Here is a 24,702-nt window from a genome sequence, read left to right as displayed (position 1 = left end):
GAAAAGAACTACCAGCAGTTGATGGGTTTTGTAAGATATGATTTGGACTTCATTTATAACTTCTTAAAAACTGCATATTAAACCATGTGACCATGTCTTAGAGCCAGATATCTGTATTTTAAGATAGAAGGTTTGGGGTTTTGGTGGCTTTTTTTCTACTGTGGGTACTAGGAATTAGTCAGAACTGTACATTTGCGGTCATTGAACCTTATTTATTGGAAATATTGGTAGTTGCTCAAGCATATAATGCCAGGAAATGAGTAGCTGGAGAAATGGCACTCTTGCCTGACCAAATAGAAGACATACCCACAAAGCCCTCTACTGTGTAATGCATGCCTTTGGTGGGTCAGTAATATCAGCTGACTTTTCACTAGAGTGGTGTGGAATAGTAAAGTGATAAGTAAAACATGAAACTTGCTCTGAGGAAAGTGAAAGGTTTGACTGGAGAAGCATTTTATTCTAAGTATTGACTTTTTTTTTGTTCTACTGTGTAAGCTGACTGTAAATGCCTGTCTTGAAGGTATTCTTGACAAACTCTGCAAATGTTTTCTTATTGGAACCATGCATTGAAGTCCCTGTGCTTCTGAAGGAGCAAGTTGATGCTTGCAAAGCAGTTCTGAGTATCTTTAGGCGCATGATAATGGAACTGTCAATGAATAGAAAGACATGGTAAGCTTACTATATTTGCATAGTTTAAGAGAAAATTATGAACACAAACTTTATGGGGGAGTTACTGGGTAGGGAAAAGATCTGCTTTCTCAGGGTAGACGTCTTTACATAAGTTACGTTTGTGACTTGCCCCTGAATTGATTTGCGAGATTGCAGGTTCTGCGAATTTGACTTCAAGGTTCTGGCTGGTATTTCCACTCCTGACTTCACCTTCTCAAAAATTAATTTTTACAGTCCAAACCCAATTAATGTTATCTTGCAAATGATCTGTGAAGTCTGACATGTGACCACATTATCAATAAGTAGAGGTTTACTGGATGGTTAAGAGGGTTTTTTTGGTACATGAAAATTAACAAGTGCAATTAATAGGAGATGTGAACAAAAAGTACAATTTTGTTTTGGAACCAGGGAACAGATGTTACAGATACTCCTTAGAATAACAGAAGCTGTGATGCAGAAGCCGAAAGAGAACCAAATAAAGGATACATTCGCTCAGAGCATGTCAGGATTACTTTTCCGAGTGAGTGTTTGGGGGTTTTTTTGTTTGTTTAGGTTTTTTAATGTTGTTTTTTCATGATGATCGCCAATTGTTTTGCATGCTACTATGAAACCCAGTTGTAAAACATGAAAAAATTCTCCTTTGCAGTAGTGTGAGTAATTATTTTGTAAAGCATTCCTAAGAGTGGGAGGCATTGATTTGATGCATTCTTCAGGTCTCTGTTACAAATGGTGGTGGAACAGTCTCTTTGTGGGATATCTTCAGTGAGTATTTCTGAAGCATAAGCTTGATGTAACTTCCTAGGAGATCAACTGGCAAGTCAAAATGGAGTTGTGTTGAACGAGATGAAAACATTTATACATCATATTGTACTTCGCATGCTCAGCTACAGTGTCTAGGCCTGAGTGTCACAGGTGTGGCTCAGTCAGTACCATCATTCTGTACATGTAGAAGACAGTTCTCCATTCTATTATTATACACAGCATATTATTTCAGTTTACCAGGGAACAAGCAGACCACCTGAAACATATGTTTTGCAATTTTTAGATTTCCTTTGTCAGTAACTTTAACAATTATATACCCACAGATTTTTGAGATTGTGTTTTGATGAAACATAGCCATGCATAATATCTGTGCATCATGAATAATCGGTGCTAGTATGCAGGTTGGCGTTGACTTCATCAACGTGTTTGTTGGTGTTGGTGTGCTGAATTAATCTTGACAGAAATGCTTGAACTGTCATCTGTTTCTTTACTCTCAGACCCTCATTGTGGCTTGGATCAGAGCAAATCTGAGCGTTTACATTTCTCGGGAGCTGTGGGATGAGCTGCTCAGTGTTCTGTCTTCCCTGACGGACTGGGAGGAGCTCATAAACGAGTGGGCCAATATCATGGACTCTCTAACAGCAGTGCTAGCAAGAACCGTGTATGGGGTGGAAATGACAAACTTACCCTTGGATAAGCTCAGTGAACAAAAAGAAAAAAAGCAGAGAGGAAAAGGTTAGTCTCTGTGCTTCAGTATCAAACAAGTTAAATATTTAAGTTTAATCTTAGATATTAATTTAATCTGACGTTAAATACTGCTTAATCTAGTGTAAGAACCTGTTTAATGAAATGTGAAGTGCTTTGGATTTATGTATTCTCATCCTTCATTGTACGACAAAAGGTAATTGGGGTCAATAGAAGATAGCTATTTAGCAGTTTTTAGAACGCACTTAAAATCAAGTCTTTTCTGTGTAGCAGAAATGAAACGTGGTTTCCTGTGCTGTGGTCTGGCATAGTCATCAATGTAAATTTTTTTCATGTGTTTTTATTAAACTTTATTGTGCTGCCTAGCAATTGATGCACATAGTTGAAGTAATGATTGGTTTTTATTAATAGTAAAAAATTGTCTGTTTGAAATATTAGTATTTTCCATGTCTGAGTCCATTCATACTTCAGCAAAAATATGTGCCAAAGCATACAATGCTAGATAATTTTGTTTTCTTTATCTCTAAGGTGGCATTTTAGAGCCTCAAAAGACAGCTGTAGTGGGAAGATCTTTTTCATTAAGCTGGAAAAGCCATCCTGAAGTTGTGGAGCCAATGAGATTCAGAAGTGCTACAACCTCTGGAGCCCCGGGAGTTGAGAAAGCAAGAAATATTGTTCGTCAAAGAGCAACAGGTTAGACCTAACTAGATCCTTATATTCCCAAACACTCAGTAACACTCAAGTTTTAAATCTGCCTTTGAGTTGTGGTTCGTTCCAAAAGTAGTGCAACTTAATAATTAAATGCCTGAACAGAGGTTTTGCACGTACCTTTGTCTGGATGTCTTGACCATTACCAGTATGAAGGAAGAGTCAAAGTATTTCAGAAAAATCTAAATATATGCTTTTAAATAAATTGCATTTAATTGCAAGTTAGTCCTGTGCACATTACAGTTTTTTGTCAAGTACATCCCTAGTTTATCAATTCGTAAGAAAACATAATTAACATCAGTCAGGTAATACATATTGGTTCTGTACTTTCATACAGCTAGCCTTTTACTGTGAGCACAAGGTAAACCAGATATTTAATAAACAATTTCATCCTTTCTTATGAGCTTTATTTAATTTCTTTTTATTAGCATGATGAGAGATGGTATAGCATCTCCCTTTCCATTTTTTCTCTTATGTATACTTCTGGAAAGAAGAAAATGGGAGAGGGGAGAATGGGGGTGTGAGAAATGATGAGGGGATGTCTGAGACCCCGGGCATTGAACAGATACCTGATTTTTCAAATATTTCAGCATCCTAAATTTGATCTCTTTATTTCATGGTAACATGTTTCTGTGTTCCAGTTCCATGGGCTATGGATTAAAACTCTCCACAGAAAATCTGCTTTTGAATAGGAGATACTTTTTGCTGCACAGCTTCCTTCCTCATTCATGACAGATTAGTTGTGTTTCTTACCAGGAGAACTTGAAGGTGATTTAGTATGGGTTTTGTGGCTACAAGCTTCATATAGCTAAGCCACAGTCTCCAGTTTAGATCACAAAATGTTTTGGCAATGGTGTCAATTCATTCTTTGGGTCTGTTTTATTTTTAAATTCAGCGAGTTCCTATTTGTGCTCCACCAGAGAACATTTCTTCTGCTATAGCATTTCTAACCTAGACTTCTCACCAGAGCAGTAGAGAACCTTGGAAGTATTGATCCGCGAGGAATTCTCTTGGTTGTGTGCATTCAAATTAAAGGAACTTCCTACCTTCAGTAAGAAAAGCTTATTTGGTGGGGAGCATGTAGGCTGTCAGATAGAAGGATGGACTTCACTGTAAAAAGCCCTTAGTTTCATTTTGTATCTCGTGTTTATAAAAAAAGAGAATTTATTCTGGCTTTCATGGGATTTGTGAACATCAGTGGCTCCCAAATTGGCAAGTACAAAAAAGTTTTACTTTGCATATGCAGTTATAAGAAATAATAATTTCAAATATACAAAGTGCATATCTCTAGAATTTTCTAAGGTACGAGTATTTAGAAACACAGAAAGCGTGTGCAGAGGTGTCATTTTCCAGAATTAAATGTAGAATGCCCTAAGGTGATTACAGAAACCAGGGCTGTTCATGGGACGGCTTTCTTGAGTAACGCAGATGTTGTTATAGGAACAGTGTCTCGCACTGGGGGCTTTTTTAAAAATCCCTATTCTCCTTCTGCCATTTAAAAATAACAGAAACCCTCTAAGTCAACACACAAATACCAGAGCCCCTCCTGCTTCCAGGTAAGACTTCCTTTTGATCTGCTGCTTGTATCTAGAGTTATAAAACTAAGAACAGAGTATTTCTGCAGCAGCAAAAGTCTTTTGCCCACCACCCTACTTGAGTGTTTTTGCTTCTTCCTTCCTCCCCTCTGTCTTCTGAGTGTCAGCATTGATATTGCCGTGTACAAGAAGAGAAACTGTTCAGTGAATTAGATGGGGTTTTTTCCTAATAAATATGTTAGACACTTCCCTAATTCAGCATAACTTTTAGTAATATACTTCATGATAAATTGTTGCTTTTCTCTAAAGGACACCTTAAGCTTATGGCAAATAGCTATTAATGCATGAAATACCAAGTTGTTATTGATGATAGACAGCCTCTAGAGTGTTAGTCACTTGTTTTTCTGATGGCCTTTCTTTTTCTGAGAAACTGTGAAGCTATTTAAATGTTGCTGTTTTGAAGAGAAATTCAATAAGGTATGCATTCAGACTGCACTTACCTTCTACCTTCCCTTGTGATGACTTAAGAACCCCAAAAACTTTCATGTAACTTGCATCCCTTTCATCATCCTGCTCAGAAACGTGAAAAACAGGGCACGGTACCCCAAAACCAGAGTCCACTGGATATTCAAGGTCTAAGGAATTTCAGGAGGTCATCAAATATAACTACTTGCTCAAAGCTGGCCAGGTCAAACCCAGGTACTCTGGGCTGCATCCAGTCTGGAGCTGGGATGTCTAGTTTTAAAAGCAGAACCAGAGGCAGCTATGTCTTTAGATCAGTTTCTGAGAAACAAACACACTGTGCTACTTCTCAGGTGAAAATGGATTGTTTTCAGCAGAGATGAATGAATGTCAGAGGTAGCTGTTTGCAGGGGGAGCATTGCTAGTAGAGGGGAATTTGAATAAGTTTTTCATTCTTTATTTTTGAGCTATATGGACTGCAACAGGTACTTCAATAAAAAAAAAAAAAAGTCAAATTAACTCAGAGACAGGAGTCGTACACCGACAAAATGAAATACTCGGCATAGTGGAACCGCTGTGGGAACTGCTGTGATTCAGAAATCACAGATTATTGCACTTCCGAAGTGTGAGATACAGTTGCACATTAGTAACTTACAGCTTATAGGAACTACTTCTGGGCTTAATGTTGTAAATTTTTTTTTTTTTTTTTTTGTCCAAAAGCATTGTTTCATTGTATCATGACATTCAGAACTCCAGATATTTCATTATTTCTTCTGACATAATTATTGCTTTATTTTTTCCTGGAAGCTAAGCGAAGCCAGTCTATCAGCAACTGTGTTCATCTTTATGAGGCTTTGCCAGCCACTAAAAGTGTACCTCTTCTGCTTCACACTGTGAGCTCTCTCTTACCTGGTATCTCTTACACTTCTTGCTCTCACAGACTGTCAGGTACTGTACTTTAAAGTCATCTTTTATAAAAATGTTCCTTATATTTTTAAACTGCTGTCTCTCTGTTCCTTTTCTGTCCAGTTGATTATTCTTCAGTAATGTGGAATTAGATGTTTTGCACTGGTTCTTTTTTCATGCCTTGGATTTATTCAAAACATGGTGTTAAGTAATATTGGTAGCCATGATGAGACGGGCCAGTTTAATGGGAGCATATCTTGTCATTTTTCAGAGTCACAAAGGATGGCAAAAAGTGGCTACTTCTAATGCTTTTTTGATATTCTGTCATTGTCAAAACAACTTTTTTAGGGGAAAGGAGAAGACCAGTATCTTTTCAAGAAACTACCCTAGAAGCTAGTTGAATGCTGAAATGTATGAGCTAGCGCAAGCAGAATATACAGTCAAAGAAATGCAGCTGGTCAAGCTACTTCATTTGAAAGAAAAATCTCATTCAGTCTGTGTTACCCTCAGTTACAAATCGGTGCTTATAAATGCGGATTTTATTTTTTCTTCTAAAGAATTCTTCCTGTAGTTATTGATTCCAGAAGCAAATTTAAAGATTTGTCTGTGCCTCTTGGCACGTTTGGATAGTGTTTTGATTTATTTCAAAATGTTTACAATACTGCAAGCAATGTAGTTTTTGTTCATCTTAACATTAAAGATTACCATTAATTACAATTAGATTTGTATTACCTAGTAACTAAAGTAAAATTAATTTAAATTTCTTAATAAAGAAACCCTTCTATTTATGTTTACACTTTCAATTACTTAAGTTTTAATATAGTGCAGACCAAATATACTAAGGATTAGGAATGCAAGAGCTAAAGGCAGCAATCCAGATTTGGGCATTTTTGTGGTTGTTTGGACTGAAACAGGTGTATTTTTGCTCAAAAGTGTAGTAAATTTTTTTCCTGCTTTTGATACAGTCTTGTCCTGTGGAACTTGCTGTTGCAATAAATAAAGCTTCAACAAACTGTAAGCATACAACTTCTGAAATGAATTCTATATTGGTATCCAGACATAGATGTAAAAAACGGGTGTAATGGCCTGAGAATACAAAGCTCCTTTGTTGCAGGGCACTCGTCCTGTCGCCTAGCCGAGATGGGTTGGTGGAAGTAGCGAGGTCATGTTAGCAGGTTTTCTTTTGATTTGTTTCCCTCTAGTAAGTCTCTGAAAATACGAATTTGTCACCTCCCACATTTCACTTCCTGAAAGGGGTTTCTGACTCTTGAGCTCTAACCAGAGCTGTTAGCTGCGGTAGCAAGAAAAGAAAAGTTTTGAATGTGGTGTACTATGGCTCGCAAGGGATTCTGATTCTGTGAAATATCCTTAGTGTTTCTTCATCTCAAGTTATCTTCAGTTGTAACACTGAAATAGTTCTAGCTAGTGAATTTATTTTAGTATTTTGTTTTATTGCTTTCTGTAAGACTTAAAGTCAACAGTGATGCTTTGAGGTCAGTTGAGTACAACAGGTAGGTTTTGTACATGTGTATTTGTGAGAACTTCCTGAAATACATGCGGTCTTTGTTGGGTATTTAAGTATTGTTCAAACTCACCTGACAGTATAGTTTGAATGAACTAAGCACACTGTCCTCCTGCAGGCTGCTGTTGCAGTCTGTGCATATCTGTCTTAATCTCATATCCTGAGGGGCTGTGCTTGCTCAGTTCTGAGGAAGTGTAGTCTCAGTGTCGGCGGGGCAGGCAGGAAGCAGAGCCGCGGAAAGAAGGCAAGAGAAGGAGAAAGCTGGTGGAAAGGTCCCTTTTATTTAATATGCGTATTGTGTAACTATGCTGAAAGAACTCTAGAAGACTTAATAGTTCAGCCCATGTTCTTCATTGAAAAAAAGGAATTCAAGGGTTCTCTTATAAGAGTTGTTGGAGCAGCGTTTTTTTCATAGTTTTTTAAAGAAGGAAAATAGCATTGGCGGTGCAGATTGAACACCTTGACAGTCTGCTGGTGGTTCTGTTGGGTCAGCTCGTGACGGGGTGTGTGGGCCACCTCTCTGGCTGCTTTCTGGGAAAGGAGTTAGTAGTCAGCTTAAGTAGAGCAGGTGGCATTCACCAGTGGAATGGCCATGTCTAAAAGCACTGCTACTGAATGGGAACACACTTGATCCCAAATATTACTTTTATTTTTTCCTTCCCCCAACCAGTGCTGGGAGAAATGCACTTCTTAAAAGCATTGTGTTGCAAGCTAATCTCAAGAGTACCTGTTGCTCCTTCCCCAGTATGTCAGTTTACTTCCTCACTTGAATTTTTGTGCCACAATCTCCTCTGTTTTAATTTCTCATTTGCAGTTACAGCAACTAAACTGCATGATTCAGTTTGCCCTCACAAACTAAGCTGGAATCATGTAGCTCAGATCTTTTTTCACTCTGAACTGTTGCTTTCTTTATTCTCACCTTTCCCTCTTTATGAAGTCAGTAAGCAGAGCCATCTTTTCTGCACTCTGCATTTATAGTAGTTTTGCTGCCTTTCCTCTATTGTTTCTGTTTCCAGAATGGACAAGGTCTAGTTTGGGTCTCTAGCACTGAAAAACATAGCTTTGTTCACGTGATGTCCTCCGGTGCTTCCTTGTGCACTTGGAAACCCCAGAGTAATTTCTGTCCTTTCTCTAGACTTTTTACTGCTTGCACTGTTCATACATCTCTCTCTAAACTTTTAACATTTTTCTAAGGGTATTTTATAAAGCTTAACTTCTGTGACAAGGTGTTATATTCTAGCTTTGTAACTTGGGAATTTTAAATGTTTGAATGGATCACTTTTTTGTATAGCTTTCTTAGTAAGGAGTTCACACGTGTATAATTCTGAAGTCGTGCAAACATGTGTCTCGATTAAATCAACAGAAGTTGAAGAATCTCAACAGATGGAAAATTCAACAGGAACAGAAACTACAGGCCTGTTTGCAGACCAAGAACAGCAGCTAACTCGTAGTAGCAGCACTTCAGATATTACAGATCAGTTTCCATCTGAATTTTTTCAAGGTAATTTTGATAAAATACAGTGATACTGTACTGATGAAGAAAATGTGTTGAGACTTCTTCAGCCTCATGAATGCTCTGATCTCCTTTGGGATCCAGCTCTCTTCTAAAATCATGTTTATCTTGTTTTCTTAGTAAATATATTGTTGATATCTTGTTGAAAGAACTAATTTTAAGAAGTTACAGATCACAAGTGCAGGGCGTGACCATTTATAAAGCAAGGTGGTTAAAAATGAAACCTTTGCATGATGTAATTTGTACATAATGAACTTCTTTTTACCTGGCTTGCATTTAAATCTTGTGTATTCATGCTAACAGTTCTACTTCTGTTCCTATCGTGTATGTTATGCTTATGAAGGATTTTTCAAAACATCCTGTATTCCATTTTAATGTTTTATTACTTCACTCAACTATAAATGTAAGAAGCGTACATGTAAACCATAACTGAAATTTTCATATGATTTGCTATGTACTTTGATCCCCAAAATGTCTTTATTTCTTGTTTATTTTCTAAATTTCTTAAGGTAAAAAGGCTGGAAGTTCTCATAATTTAACTTCAGACTCCAAACCAGTTCAGGAAAATAAGGGATATATCAAGAAGGAACATGAAGGAGAGCAAGTAAGGCACAATAGAAAATGATTATTGATAAGATTCTAACAATGTTTCCGTTTCCAAATCCTAAAAGGTATCTCATTAGAAATAAAAGTGTGAAAAATCATTAGCCATATTTCTGGTATCTTAATTGGGAATTGAGCTGTAGCTGTTCATTGTGGTATTTGGTATGATCATTCTGTGTCTGCTGATCTTGGCTGCTTATGCACTTTTGTGTAATTGGCTATATTCTAGTCTTACACAAGAGTTGTACTTTTTTATATTAAATATAAACAAGTTCATAACATTAAAAATATAAATGATTCATGGCTATTGCAGAGCTGCAGTACACTGGAATAAATGTTTGACGGTTTAAAGTACTGGGGAAAATGTGTTCTTTCAGCACAATTTGTATCACCAGCTATGTATTGCAAATGTCTGTATGAGTTAACATTAGGACAGGCAAGCTTTTTAAATTTTTAATGCAACTTGTGAATAAGAAGTAGAAACAATAACTAGCTGAGGCTTCTAATCTTTGTGGGAGAATAATGCAATACAAGGTGAAGGACTTCAAAGATGAGATTCAGCTTGGACTTTGGCTTTCCTGTATGTCTGGACTTACAGTACCATTAACTCTTAGCTCTAGAATGGAGACACCAAGCGTTTTCTGCAGAGTGATTTTAAGTGCTTCGGGGATAACAGTGTGTCTCAAGAAGGAAGGAAAACCTAGACCGCTTTGCATAGGCGAGGGGAGAGGAAGAGAAGTAAGCTCAGTAGCTGGGAGAATTAAAAATTAACCTGTCTCCCTGTTCTGTTTTAGTGACGTGTGTGATGAAATATTCATAAGCACATGCTGCTAGGCTGCTACCAGTGTTGCATTTTCACCCTTTTTGCAAGCAGAAGCTGGGGTTTGACCATATATTCACTGCATCACTTGCTAACGTACTGTGTGAGCCAGTTTGACTTCATATCACAACCCACTGAAATATTGTCAAAACTGATCACTAGGAGCCAAGTTTGCCAGGGAAGATAGACGTTGCAGTCTAGCAGGCAGCGCAGGCAAACATGTATTTCTTGGGAATGATTGTCAATTCTCTTTAGTATAAAATAAAATCTAAGAAACCCTGCTTATAATGTTACATAATGATTTCTACAAGCCAATTGTCTCTTTGGTGGCAATAATTGCTTTCTCAGATTTATGCAGAAAGAGTAAGCGGGTTAATGTCTGGTCAGTGGATCAGAGGTTGCTTCAAGGAATTTATTTAAAAATACTAATAACTGCAAATTTCAGAATGGAATTTCAGAAATGTTAGCTGAATTTAGGAATTTTAGGGTAGAGATTCCTTCAGCAGCTAGATCAAGTATGCTCCTAGGGGTAAGGCCTTGGAGCTTTTTGTTGCCTCTTTGCAGCAGAAAACATGATACTCTATTTTTCTGGCCAAAGTTTTGCTTTTGTAGATGACATGGAGTTGCAAGAAATGTGAATTTGAAGGTGATCTGTCAGACAGAAGGAACAACAGTTTTATGCTCAGGGACAGGGCAGTATCATCTGGAAGCAGAAAATTACCTGAAGGGTTTTCAGCAAATAGGCTAGAAATCTGTTTGGCGAAGGAGGAGGTAAACAAACAAAAGATCAGACGCCTTGCCTAGGTTGTTTTGCAACAGAATAATGCCCTGACATAAAAGATGACAACTTTCTTCCTGAGAGATTTTTTGATGCTTTTGAAAGTATTGAATGATTTCAGATTTGTAGGAAAATGTAAGTAAAAAGCCCTGCTTGTTGGTATGAAATCTGAGTTAAAGAAAGGGAAGATAAAGACTGAAATTGAAAGCCTGGTGGTTTCCTTAAGATGTTTAAAGATATTTGAGTAGTCTAAGTATTTCTGAAAATATCTTGACTGACTTGTAATTAATTCCTAATAACTGTGTATCTCAGATTTGCTAAAATATGATGTAGTTTTCAAAACTGTAATAAGCTGAGAATTTTTTTTTTCTCTGAAGGTACTAGTACAAAGAAGAAGCAGTAGTACAGCTGAACTAGATTTGACATCAGACTTGCAGCAATCGCATGGAAGTTATAGAGAGAGAGAAAAAAGTGAGTTCCAAGAAATACAGTATTTTTAAGTGTAGCAGTTGAAATCAGTGTTGTAATTTTGTCATTACAGATATATTAGATGCTTTACTCATCACGCTTTGTAATGCAGTCTTTAAAAACAGGATTCGTGATCCTTATTAATCCCCTTGCTTCAGGTGAAAGTGTTAGCAGCGACACGTCCATTGGCTATAATAATGAAGTAGAGATCGCACTCATCCCCTGGCAAGCTTCTGAAGAAGACCACGAAGTTAATGCGTCAGCAGATATTTGTGTGGATCCTGATGCTCCTCGCTGGCTTCAACTTAGTCCTTCAGATACTGCAAATTTAACAGGTGCTGTAGTCTAGAAAATGTATTTACTGTTTTAGATTTTTATCTCAAAAAGGAGCTTATAGTTTGTTTGCTTGTTAAAAAATGTTTCATTTGGCAAGTATCACCAAGTTCCATTGATAATATTCATTCAAAAATGAACTTTGACTGCTCAGAGTCTAAGGAATTTGGATAATCAGATTGAAGCTGACATAGGTGCCAATAAATTGTGATCGAGAAAATGATCGCACAGTTGACAATTATTGGGTTGTTTGTAGTGTCCAGTTACTACTAATCAGCGAGTTGTGATAGCTGATCACTTGTGCTCTTAGCCTGCCCCAGTGTTCAAGTAAAATAATTTAATTTCTATTTTAAGTTAATAGGTTTTATTTCATAGCAGAATGGTCTAAGGAAATTCCTTACAGTATATTTTGACTGATAGGAAATAAGTGGTTAATTCACAAAACTTCTCTCATCTTAATCCTGTTACCTTCCTTATTTATACTTCGAAGTACACAATGCCTGTGCTCCAGTAGGATGTGATAAATGGCATTCTTGGAAGAGTTAATTTGGAAGTAAAAGTCCTTTGCCTTTTCAATTTATTTGTAGTATCTTTAACATATGCAACACTTACGATTATTGAAATGTTTTGATTCCTTGCAATTTGTAAAGGTACTTCCCCATCTAATAATGTGAGTCAGATGTTATTTCAGTAATTTAGTGCAGTAACATATGAAACTATCTTATAGGCTGTTTTTGCTAGTAGATATATAGTTTCAAGGAGATTTTTTTTCATACTCACTTTTTATTTGAACGATCTCTACTTTAATGAACCAGCCCACCTAGTTCAACAGTTCAGACGACCACTGTTGTCCAAAAGGTAGCATGTAATACAGTACACGATAAGGATTATTACATGTGATAAATTCATTGCTTGCAGGCATTGCTCCTTTGTGTGCACAAAGAGAAAGAATTACATAAAATAACCTGAAAGGTAATGTAGATGAAAAAGAAAAATGGGGTAAAAAAATGTGTAGTTGTCCAACAGAGCCAATATGCCCTTACTGCATTTCTGGTTCTCACCCAAGTCACTTTGTTTTGCTCTAGAAGCATCTATGGTGTAAGGCAAACCAATACTGAACCACTGAACAGCATAGCTGCAATTTCTCTGACAATAGATCCTGTTGAAGATCACTCTGATGTGCTTAATAAATAACATGTCTTTTAACACTTTGGGAATTCATAATGCTACAACACCAAAAAAATGTGAAAAGAAAAAAAATAATCCCAAAAGCTTTTTTAAAAAATATTCAAGCATACATAAAAACATCTAAAATCGCTTTTATTTTGCTAACTTACTTTGGGTCCTGGGAGGACACAAATTATTTCCCTCTGCCTGTGTAGAAGTTTCCTGCAACTTCCCTCAAAACACTGGCTGCTGAGCAGTGCAGCGTGCCCCAGGGCTGATTCTGCCTGCAGACAGGCTGTTACGCAGCTTTCCCTGGTCTGATAGAAGATAATGTAACATCTCTTTGTCAGGAAAATTTGCACTTCAATACAGAATTTTTATTCTACTGCTTAAGCATATTAATTCCATTATCTTGACAGTCTTCCTGCTTTCCTTCTCAGTTTTCATACTGCTATCTCAGGAATTGCTTCTGTATAAATGATAGTGCCTGAGTATATTCTTCCTCACTAGGAGCGCGTACTTTTTAGTTCCTTTGTTCAGTTGCATTTTGAGGTCATTTTATACTGTGTGATCTTAAAAGAAAGGACTTTTCAAAATGGAAATATTATCTGTAAAAACTAGTTATGTAGAGATTTATTCAATCAATGTTCCATTCAACTGCATTTGCCTCCCTGCTAAAAACACCCAACGAACCAACCTTGAATGGGGGCAGTCTGTCTGATATAAAACTGATCTACAGCTGTGGCATCTCTATGTGGAAGACCCTTTAGCCTCCATTTTCTGCCATATCTTTTTTTTTTTCTTTGAATCATGTGCCAACTCGAGTAGTGAAAAAGAGAGATGATTTGGTGGGAGAGAATGCTTCTGAGTTGTAAGACGATTACAAGGGGTAATGTTCCTGTTTTATTGACCAAATCTATACTTCCACTGCATTTCTAATTCATGGAAATTGAACTTTTTAAAACTTACAGACAGTAGTGAATTCCTTGCTGATGACTGCAGTATAATTGCTGGTGGAAGCCTTATCGGTTGGCATCCTGATTCTGCTGCTGTTTTATGGAGGAGGATCTTGGGAATTCTTGGAGATGTGAACAATATACAGTCACCTAAAATCCATGCAAAAGTTTTTGGGTATCTCTATGAGTTGTGGTATAAACTTGCAAAGGTATTGTATATGATGCTTACCTCTAATGATGATAACTTTTTGCTGTAAAAATTAAATCAAATTTAATAATAGTGTTAGCATCTGGAACCGTAAGCATGAGATTTGGAGGGTTCTGTCATAAAGAAAGCTAATCTTGATTGATTGCTAGTATGTATACCCCATAGAGAACATTTCTGTCCAATGACAAGGTAATCCAGATTAGTTAAATGGGGTGAGGAAACAGTAGCAAAGAAAATAGAGGTATAGAATACTGCAAGTGTTAGTATTCAATGTGAAAACACGTGTTATGACCTAAAATGGTAATATTTGCTTAGGCCGTGGGGAAGCACAGTATAGAACACTCTTTCCTGGTAGTTTTAAGTAGGAGCTCTGTATTGCACAGAGTGTAATGCCTTAAAGTAAATAACTTTATTAATGCTCTTTATTATTAATTTTTCATTTTATTTTATCAGTTTTATTAACTCTTTTCTTTTAAAAAACATTAGGTAAGGGACAACCTTGCTATCAGTGTGGACAATCAGTCTACTCCCTCTCCTCCTGTCTTAATTCCTCCTCTCAGAATATTTGCATCATGGTTGTTCAAGGTAAGTTATTTCTAAAATTTTCACACATTAGCAGTTTCTTCTACGTTAGTACTGAATTTGTGTATGTTTAGTTGTGTTATTTTTAATATTTACAGTCACTGCTGAGAAGGTGAATACCTCCAAAGGCTGTTTGGACTTGAATCTATTTTATTAAATACACTGATTTGCTTTATGGAAAATCTGCTGAAGATACAGTTTTGTGTTAGCTGGCTGCTAGAAAAAAAAAAAGTAATAATACAAAGGTTTTGCTCTTTTTCAGGCAACAACCCTGCCAAATGAATATAAGGAAGGCAAACTTCAGGCATACAGGCTGATCTGTGCTATGATGACTAGGCGTCAAGATGTTCTGCCAAATTCTGATTTCCTGGTTCATTTTTATTTTGTGATGCACCTTGGCTTAACAAGTGAAGACCAGGTACAAGGCTTACTTGATAAAAAAGTTTATTTATTACTGTGTGCTGATGGAAATGTCTGGATTCTCATTTTTGAAGATCTGAAGCAGAAGGGAAGCAATGCTTTGCAACAATTGTTGCATGAAATTACCCTTTGTAGCCTGGTCTGTACTTTTTTTCCGATTGTGGTCTTAACTTTCCCATTGCTCTCCCAGTTACAAATTTTTAAATAACTATTTATTTGTGACTTATTGTTATGACTGCATCACAGACACATGTTGATGTTTCTTTCTCGTTTTCCTGACTTTTCTGAGGAATAATCTCAGTGATCAGTTTCTGTCCATCTGCATTGCACAGTTAGTAGCTGGATCAAGCTGGTCACATTACAAATGTTCAGTCAGGTGATACTAAGTCTTGAGTTACACTGTGTGTTTGACCAGTATGTTTAAACTTTGGTTCTGCCAAAGTGGGAGCCTCATGTGTCCAATGGCCCTACTACATTCCTATATGAGCAGTGATGCTGTGAAGTCAGTGCTCCCGAAGCAGCCACTGGACTTAGTCTGTTGTTCGGGTTATTTACAGCTTCGGGGAGATAGTAGTTACTCCCAGCTCAAGTTACAAACGTTTTTACCTTCTATCACGAGATAAAATGCTAGATAGGATCTCGGGCAAAGGAGGGGCTGCAAAGAGCTTTGTTAGTTTGAGCAGTGTCTGCTGTTATCATGCCCTTTGAATGCCCTGTGCCGTTGCTTGAAAGTATTTCCTCAAAAATGAGAATTAATGTCATCTCCTGACTTTTCCCCTTCAAAGTTAGTCCTTCAGGGATGTTTAGAACTGTCACGCTAGCTCTTTTTAACTGGTGCAAGGGGGACTGAAGGGAGAACGGAGACAGAAGGTTATCTTACCACTTTAACTGAGGGGTGCTGCCAAAACATTCTGTTTCTGTGGATAAATGTTGTTTCTAGGTCCCCGTGTCCTGCGTTGGCCTAATCAATAAAGTATTCAGTGGGAGATGACAAAGAGACAATCTGTCGAGATGTAACAAAATTATTGGTCCACGGAAACAGCTAAATACTCATAAAAACTATAAGAAATACTCTTCAGACAAAATAGAGAATATCTAAAACAGTTTCCTTGTTTTTTTGTAGCTGTAGGCGTGAGTTTTCTTCCTTAAAAGAGATAGCCTAATAACGGCGATGGCTGGAGCTGTGCTGGGATGCCGGCAGAGGGCATGCAGAGCCCTTCGGAAATCCCGCAGAGTTCACTGCTGCGGCTTCAGAGTTTGTTGCGGTGCCTTTAGTAGGCCAGCAGCAAGTTTGGGTATTTCTGAGATGAAAGAAAGACATAATGGATTGTTATGAGACTCTTGCCCTCTGAATCTCAGTGTTCCTCCTTAAAAGTCAGAGCATTTGTCTTTTTTTTTTTTTTTTTTTTTTTTTTTTAAAAAAATAAATAAGGCAGGCGGTGGGGAAGGGGAGGAATAGAAAGGAAAGAATTTTCTTCTGGACAAACCTGAAAATCCTGACTGCTGTTGAAACTTAGAAAAAAACATAAGCATCTGCTATTCATAAAGCACAAATGGGGAAAATAATAGTGTAGTAGGAACTCCCCTTTTTGCTGCTCTCAGTTGTTACCTGGGAGTAATGAAGAGTATGTTACTCTTTCATGTCACTAATGCCATTCAGATTTCAGTTTAACACTAGTTGTTAGTGTACAGAGTAACTTCATTCCCCTACAAAAAAAAAGACTGTGACAACACCCACTCTGACCAGACCCCTGAATTTTGAATACCACACCGCATTAAATACTCAATTTCTTGTGTTTTAAAGCCTGATGTAGACCACATTTTAAAGAAAATACTCATTTTTATATTTGAAAAAACAAAGACCCTTAAGTCAATATTGCAGCCACTGCTAACACAGAACCACAGGGACAGCAAATACTAGTAGTTTTAAGACTTAAGTTGTTTTCATCTACACATTTCCATGAAATGGCCAGACTTTCAGAGGTGTTCAGCTGTCGACAGTTCCTTTTTTCTAAGCTAAAGGGTGCTCTTCTTTTTTTAAATCTGACCACTTCCTGGAGAACCAGTTTCTATATAGGAACTGGCAGATTTTTGAAATGTAATGTTGGTTGGTTTTGAGCTGTCTTTTAGCCTGCTTGTTGCGGTTTTGTGTTAGTAACAGTTCTGCAGATTTTTAAGCTTCTTGCTGCTGGGCGCGTTGGATTTCAGTCCTTGTGCAAAGTTACAGTCCAGAAGCTGAAGGTGGTGGTGAAGTCGGAGTATTGAAGGCAAGACCCCACGTTGCACATTGTTCCAGGGTTTCCCAGATACTTAGCATGCTGCTGCTTTTTTGTTCTTCCTTGCCTTGCTCGGTTTTGGTTTTTTTTTGCCTCTTGGTGGCAGACTTGACCACAAGTTTTCCCTGCTTTCCTTAGCTATGAAACTGCTTGAGGTGTTAACTTACGGTGCTTTCTAGCTTGGATTCTCATGTAACGTGTTGATATGGAGCATGATCCTTATATCTGTTTCTTTATTTTCAGTATGATTAGCGTCGAGGTGATACTTGATGATGGGTGGTGAAACTAGTCAGACTATTTGGACATTGAGGGTGACATCTGCTGGAACTACAAATGCAGGAACACGTAGTATGAGGTAGAAGTACCTCCTCTGATAAATGCAAACAGCAAAGCGTAGTGTGTGCATTGCAAAGCACTTTGCCGTCATAGGGTCTCGCAGCTTCCTGTGAAAAACAGGATGATGTACAATGACCACAACACAGTACTGGTGCTGATTTTGTGATTTTTGTACTTCTCAGTGATTTTTGGTATATGCTGTTACCTGATAAACATCTTATAAAAGATGGTGTGATATTGTGGAGCGCAAGGATCATTGGAACATGGATCCTTGTTCTTCGGCACTGCAGAATCTCTCCCCACCAAAGCATGGTTTCTAGGATTCAAGTTACTGCGTATCAAAATAAACTTTGGTGCAGATCTTTTTAGTACAGTTTGGTTTTGTTTGCTAAGCACAAGCATAAATTTCCCACTCTTAAGGAACATTAACAGGAGAAATGGGGGGGAGGTTCTTATGGAGGAATTTTTCTTCTGTATGTATGACTAGAACTTCAAAATTTATGGGGGAATGCAACAGAAAGGTAGACCAGCTCAAGGAAATCACATTGGTTACTTCAGAAGAGCTTTTTAGGTGGCTATGTAATTTTTAAAAATTACAGTCAGAAACCTCTTTGACCTGAATGTGATTATTATTTCAATTAGCATCAGAAATGTTTCTTTGTGAAATATATTTCTCTTTCCACTCCTCCTTTAAGGGTATGAGTATACAAAGTTTCTGCTGTATTGTGTAGGTTTTGGTGTCAATAGAAAAACAAAATAATATATTTTTGAATATGATTATCAATTAATACAATATTATTCCCAGCAAGTGTAACCTAACTTTGCAGATTTGTCTCATGGGATATATAAAAGAGCAATGTAAGGGTATATTTTATAGAAAGCTCCCATGGCACTCTGAGTTCAAGATGCAGCAATTAGCAGATGAGAAAGGAGATAGCAAGGTAATGAGCTGCATCTAATTTGTCCATGTGGAAGTGTCTAACAACAAACATCTCTGTATGAAGAAGTGAACAATTCTCCGCAACAATTGCATCACCTTTTCAGGTGGGAGAAGTCATTGCATAAACAGCAGTGCAGAGTAAGTCGCAGTCTGGCGTTGTAATTACTTCCAGCTTGCGAAGGGGCCTGAGGTCAGGGGGCAAGTGACCATCTGCGGGATGATGATTCTCCCCCTGTAATGCTCAAGTCAGTGGGCATTTTTCTGGTGCTGTAGTGAGCCTGGACTTTTACCCTACAGTTTTTTATGAATGAAGTTCCCTGAGGCTGACCACTTCCCGCCCTGACCTCCAGTGTAAAAGAAAGTGAATTTGGACGTTCACTGCCATGTTGTGGGTTAGGGGAGGTAGTTCACCTACGATTGCTCCAGATCCTTGTCTAGAACATTGAAAACCATTAAATGCTCTTGAGGGGTGATTTTTAGGATATGCCACAGGGTAGCCTGTTGCAGTTTGGGCAGTCGTAGCTGCTTTACGCTGCTAGGTGAGACTGGTGGTTGAAAAACCTCCATTTCAGTGGTCACAGCTATACACATCTTTTGATCTGGATGATAAGTATAGCTTTTCAAATTAAATCAAAGTCTAATACTGCAATGCACAAATTTTACAAATAACTGAATCAGAAAAGGAAGTGTATTTTATTATTTCTGCTAGTTGCTTACTGTAGCAGAACCATCTCCTTGCTTCATAGCTTCCTTGGTTTTGCTGAAGGACAAAAGTACCAAAACATGATTCCAAAATACTGCTAACACTATTCAACCCCTTTCTCAGAAAAGCAACTATTGAGACAATTCTGATACCTCAATTCTGGTACTTTTGGTACTTCAACAATCCTTATATATTACGGGTGTTTTTCTCCTAAAACCCCCAGCTGTGTAGTGTCATTCTTCTAGAAAGTCTTACCCTACTACCAGGGCTTTGGCATCAGCTAATGTGCTTGGTGTAATCTAATGTCAACACGTGCCATCAAGGTTTTGCCCAGTAGTCAGAGGTTATCGAAAAGTGAACTAACAGGTCAGTTATATTCCTGACATTTAGAATTAGTTTTAACAAACAAGTTTATTAAAAGTGAAATTATACTGGCTTGCCAGAGTATCTTTGGAATAGAGTGCTTTTACGTATATTTATACACACACACATATATATACATACATCTAATATATATATAAAAGAAGATATTAAGGAATATAAAAAGTACAGATTTCAGAAATCCTCTGTGGGAAGGACAGCTAGTAGACGAGGAAAGAGACTGTGCTGATGGCTTTTAGTTTAGTGATGTTGAGGGCAGAACAAACGTTAAATATGGAAGAAAAAAACCCCACCCAAGTCCAAATGAGTTGACAGATGTCCTTGGTGATTAAATTTCAGCACATGCAGACCGGACTGCCCACAGGACACAGCCCAGCTGCAGACGGAGAAGTTAACAGCTATGTTTTTAGCTTGATTCCTTTTAGCAGTAAAAGGGTGACTTAGATGAAATACTCTTATCAGTAAAGATAGTGATATACTAATGTATATTACGCTTGTCTATAAGCCTTTTAATTTGTTTAAAATATACTGTTGTTAACTATGGAAAGGAAGCTACACCAGTTGTTATGTGTTAAGCTTATGTAGAAACAGTGGTTATGGGTCTTTGTATGAGATGGCTGATTTATGGTAGGAAGCATTTTTTAGTGGAGTTGCTACTGCAGAAGCCATATTAATTACCTATTTGTATTAACACTGATCTTTTCTTTTTTAAAACACTGAAGTTTTACAAAAGAAAAAATACTTGTGAGCTTCTATATCATTGTGTTAAGTTACTCAACGGTGAGGAGCCTTCTAGACTTCTCAGCCGTTAGTGCTGTTCACTGGCACATGTATTAGCTGGGTAGAGCACTGTCTTCTACAGGTACAATAAATGAGCGGCTTTACTTTTGAGTGGTGTGGAATAAGTGCTACTTGCCTCGATTTCTGCTTGATAATGTTGCACATGAGGACCATTAGTCGTACAGTGTTTCAGAAACCGTAACACATTTTAGATTTCTTTCTAGACTGCCATTTAAAAGAAAATAATCATAATATAGTCTATTAAGGTTAGATTCCCATAGTTTTCTTGTGACTTTCTTCCAATGGCTACCATGGTTTTTCTCCCTCTTAATCTCCCATTCAGGTCACTTTCTGTAGAAAATTTGCCTGTGTGCCCCCATTATGTGCTTTATGAGCGCTTAGGAAAAGTGTTGACAGCCAGCAGGTTTCCAGGAGGACAGAAGTTAAAATGCCAAGCTCTCACAGGAAAACTTATATACCCCACTGCTCACCTATAGTAGGATAAGTTGGCAGCACTGGGGAAAAATAACTGCTAGGATTGAATGGAAGAAAGGGAGAACCAGGTAACGCCCATTGTAGGAGCTCTGCATTCTGGAACAATTTTGGTAGTTTTGTTTCTCTCTAAAAAAAAAAAAAAAAACACACAAAACCCCCAAAACTTCTGCTTTTTCTAAATTGCTTCCATCCCACCCAATTTCTGTTTCTGAGTCAGTGTTCTGTGTGTCTTTTCTGTATTCTCAGCAGTATCTTGGTGGGGCATGTGCTGCTTGTAAGGTCCTTTGTAGGCATTTTCTGAACTCCGTCCAGAATAGAAATAGAGTTTTTGAAATAGAGGCAACTTCTCTCTTCCTTCCGTTTTGCTTATATCTTCTCTTCCACCTCTCCCATCGTCATTGTAGCTTTGGGATCTCCTGAAGTAAGCTTCTTTGTTAACATGCCCCTGCAATGCAATGCTATTTCATCACCCCTTGTCTTGAGCCCTGCAATTGACTTCCCCCTTTCCGTCTATTTCAACTGGGCTGCATCTTTGGGATCCTTTGTTTTTCATGTGCTTCTCTGCTTCAGACATGGTTTTACTTCAACTTGCTTTCTTCATCTTTTAAACAAGGTTACATGAGAGTGACTATTTTAAGCAAATCAAGGTTTAACGTATTTGCCTTTTTTGGGGACGTTCTAATAAAAATGTGCAAAACAATCCCTTATGCTCTGCATTTGTTCCTCCATCTTGAAAACTGATACAGCAGGCAGGTGACACTGAAAAGTGTTCAGTGCTGCTAATTGCCACCAAACATGGAGGACCTGCCATCCTCCTGTGCCCAGCAGGGAGCTGCTTTGCCTGTCCTCTCAGAGGTGTGCTCATGTTCCCTTCCTTAAAACCACCTTCCCTCTAACATGGTTAACCTTGTGCTCTACAGGCACACTACAGCGCTTCAGCACTGTCACCTGGGTTTCTTAAAACTGGAGACTTCAGAGCGGTCCTGCCAGAGGCATTTGGGAGAAATCTGTATGGTGACACAAAGTAGTCTCAACATTTCAAGCAATGCCATGGACTAGTAACTATGTTCATGCTACCTGTAACCCTGTACCTGTAGCAAATGAGTATTTAGATATTGCCCTCTCCGTGTGTGTGAACTTAAAATACTTCTCCCAATTTGAAGTGTATCCTTAATATCAATGGTTTCCTAGGCTGTGAAAATGTCAGACATACTCTAAAAGGGGAGAAACTTTAAAACTTGTTTTCTCTTCAGATGTTTGTCTGATTTCTCTTAATAGGGCATCTGAGCTCCTCTGTCAGCACAAAGGCTTTGAGGCAGGGTTTTTGTTATTAATATGACTGCAAAAGAGAGCATTTTCTAAGGTAGTTTAGAGGTGAAGGAACAATCACCAACAGGTGACTTATGCACTAATCTGTCACCTTTAGCACTTGTGAGTAACCTTACCCATGTCTTACAAATGCAATGGTATTCTGGTTTTTAATATCTCTCCCTGTTGCAGTCTGGTCACAAGATAATTGTAGCAAATCTAACTTCTGTGGAAGTTAGATTTAAATGACAGATTGAAATGGGTTTTTCTGACAATCTAATCCTGTGCTTTCTGAGGGTGTCAAAATACTTCATAATTTTTTATTGGAACTCAATTGTTGACAAATTAAATAATTAAATAACAAATAAAAATCCTTTACCTAAAACGTCGTGATAGCTAGGAAAATTTGGACTAAGTAAATGGAAACGTTTGTTCCTTTGAAATAAAGAAGGAAAATGAAGGATTTACCACTTAAGTCTTGTGTAAATTAATAATCTTTCTTGCGCTGTAAATTTCAGCCCCTAATGAGGTGTCTCTGTCAGTGAAGAACAGAGTGAACTTTAAGTGAAAAATCCATGTTGTTCCTGTTGAGGGACAATTGGAAATGTGATGAAGGCAGATGGCAGGCTATTTGGTTACACCTGTAATCTGCAAAAGCTTGAACAAAAATTAGGTGAAGAATATTTTTGTATTGACCTTTCAGTGAACTTGTGTAAATTATTTTTTTTTTTTTAGTGGATGTTTATGACCTTATTATTTGGATTACTAGATTAACCTATACTGAAATATTGTGCCATTTATAGGGTTAATGAATTTGAGAAGGACATGCATGTGATTGCTGCCTTCTCTCCCCTCCTCCCCATTTTTAACACTACAGAGCATCATTTTGAATTGAAATTGTCCATAATGGTCCTTTTTTTTTCTTCACTTTTCTTTAACAACATGAACACTAAATTATAGCTGTGCAATTATGTAAACAATGGAAATGCTTCCAGAATGAATACTTCCTTTTAAATTTTCATTTTGTGTAATTGCTGAAAGATTTGGAGCCATAATAAACTAAAATTATTTTACACATTTATCGTTCTAAAGGTCAATTATGAAAGAAGAAACAACACTGTAAAGAATGAGTAAACCAATTTCTATTGCCATTACCATATGCTTTTCTTATTGCTTGTGTTTTTCCAGTTACTGTGTACATAGCATTCAATTAAAGTGATTCATTTACTAGGCTGTAAGCTGCTGAACAGGGTTTACATTTATAGAACAGTGCTTTGAAGGGAAGGAAACAACTTGCCTCTGTTTGAGTTACCTGATTTTTGCAATATCACTGATAGGACATATGTTCTCACTCGGTTGCTTTCTCATAAGCCCGAATCTTCTGATAAGCTTGCAATGCTACTGAATTACTGTGTGAAATCATGCTTTTATTGTTAGCTGGGTTGTGTGTAAAATGTCCTAATTGGGAAATGGGAGGAAAACTGTCAAATTTTACCTGTAAGGGCCTTCCTGGGGCATGGTTTCTTTCCTGTCCATTCTGTTTGGAGTAAGCTCAAGTAGAACAACAATATAAATAGTCATGACATATTCTGCCTCGTATTAATGTAAAGGAAGTCACTAAAACTGATGCAAATTTATATTAAAATGTCAGTGGAAACTAATGGAAGGCTAGGCTGAACGTGTTTTAGCCTGAGCTTTTCTACATCTGTACACTGTTAACTTTGTTAAAAGTTATGTGTGTGCTGTATCACCGCAGCATATGATCTGTGCTGTGAATTCATCAGTATGAAGCTACATAACAAAAAAGAGAAACGGAAGATTTTCATTAGCTTTGCAAAATAATTTGTTCAAAGGTTTCTTACTATGAAAAATAATAAATTTTTTTTGATTAGTAAATATAGTTTAGTAGTAAACATCTCATAAACAGCAAGTCAATCCACGTAACCACATTCTTACGTTTTTGGAATGTGTGTGTTGTCATGGCATTTGTTAAATTTGCATTAGTTATGTTGTGCTCACAGGTTTAAACTTTAAAGTGACAGTCTTGGAATTAGGTTTTTATCCTCCTTTTCTAAGTGTTCTATGCAATGACCGTAGTTAAGAGCTGATGAAGCCGGCTGATCGTTACAGTGGTATCTAACAGATGGGATTGATGGAGTGAGGACAGGAGTTAACGCAGTTGTTTGTAGCAGGTCTTTGTACTTCCGATGTTCTGTTACCTTTCAGGCCAGGTTAGCATGGGCGCTTTTATTGTGGCATATGTCAACAGAAGCGTACTCCCATCTGCTGCTCTATAGTTCGATGCCCAATTATTCAGAGACCAAACACATCACAGTACCTGGCTCTGTTTGTAATTACAGGTGTGT

The 24,702-nt window shown here is 37.6% G+C and overlaps 1 protein-coding gene across 4 annotated transcripts in view; it reads left to right on the top strand.

Moving 5' to 3' along the window:
• RALGAPA2 (Ral GTPase activating protein catalytic subunit alpha 2) overlaps nt 1-24,702 on the top strand; it is a 136,183-nt gene that overhangs the window by 34,804 nt on the left and 76,677 nt on the right. For 3 of the 4 annotated variants that reach the window (XM_040611818.1, XM_040611820.1, XM_040611821.1), the window contains exons 13-24: nt 521-669; nt 1,078-1,189; nt 1,929-2,166; nt 2,665-2,829; nt 5,649-5,789; nt 8,633-8,770; nt 9,292-9,386; nt 11,361-11,454; nt 11,610-11,786; nt 13,923-14,116; nt 14,602-14,700; nt 14,960-15,115. In XM_040611818.1, the coding sequence (XP_040467752.1) occupies nt 521-669; nt 1,078-1,189; nt 1,929-2,166; nt 2,665-2,829; nt 5,649-5,789; nt 8,633-8,770; nt 9,292-9,386; nt 11,361-11,454; nt 11,610-11,786; nt 13,923-14,116; nt 14,602-14,700; nt 14,960-15,115 (1,758 nt within the window). The remainder of the gene's footprint in view (nt 1-520; nt 670-1,077; nt 1,190-1,928; nt 2,167-2,664; nt 2,830-5,648; nt 5,790-8,632; nt 8,771-9,291; nt 9,387-11,360; nt 11,455-11,609; nt 11,787-13,922; nt 14,117-14,601; nt 14,701-14,959; nt 15,116-24,702) is intronic. The other variant, XM_040611819.1, reaches the window with a different exon arrangement.

The sequence above is a fragment of the Falco naumanni genome, chromosome 12 (assembly GCF_017639655.2).
Source record: "Falco naumanni isolate bFalNau1 chromosome 12, bFalNau1.pat, whole genome shotgun sequence".
Taxonomy (NCBI): Eukaryota; Metazoa; Chordata; class Aves; order Falconiformes; family Falconidae; genus Falco; species Falco naumanni.
The sequence above is the reverse complement of the archived record's forward strand: the minus strand, read 5'-3'. Positions and strand labels throughout refer to the sequence as shown.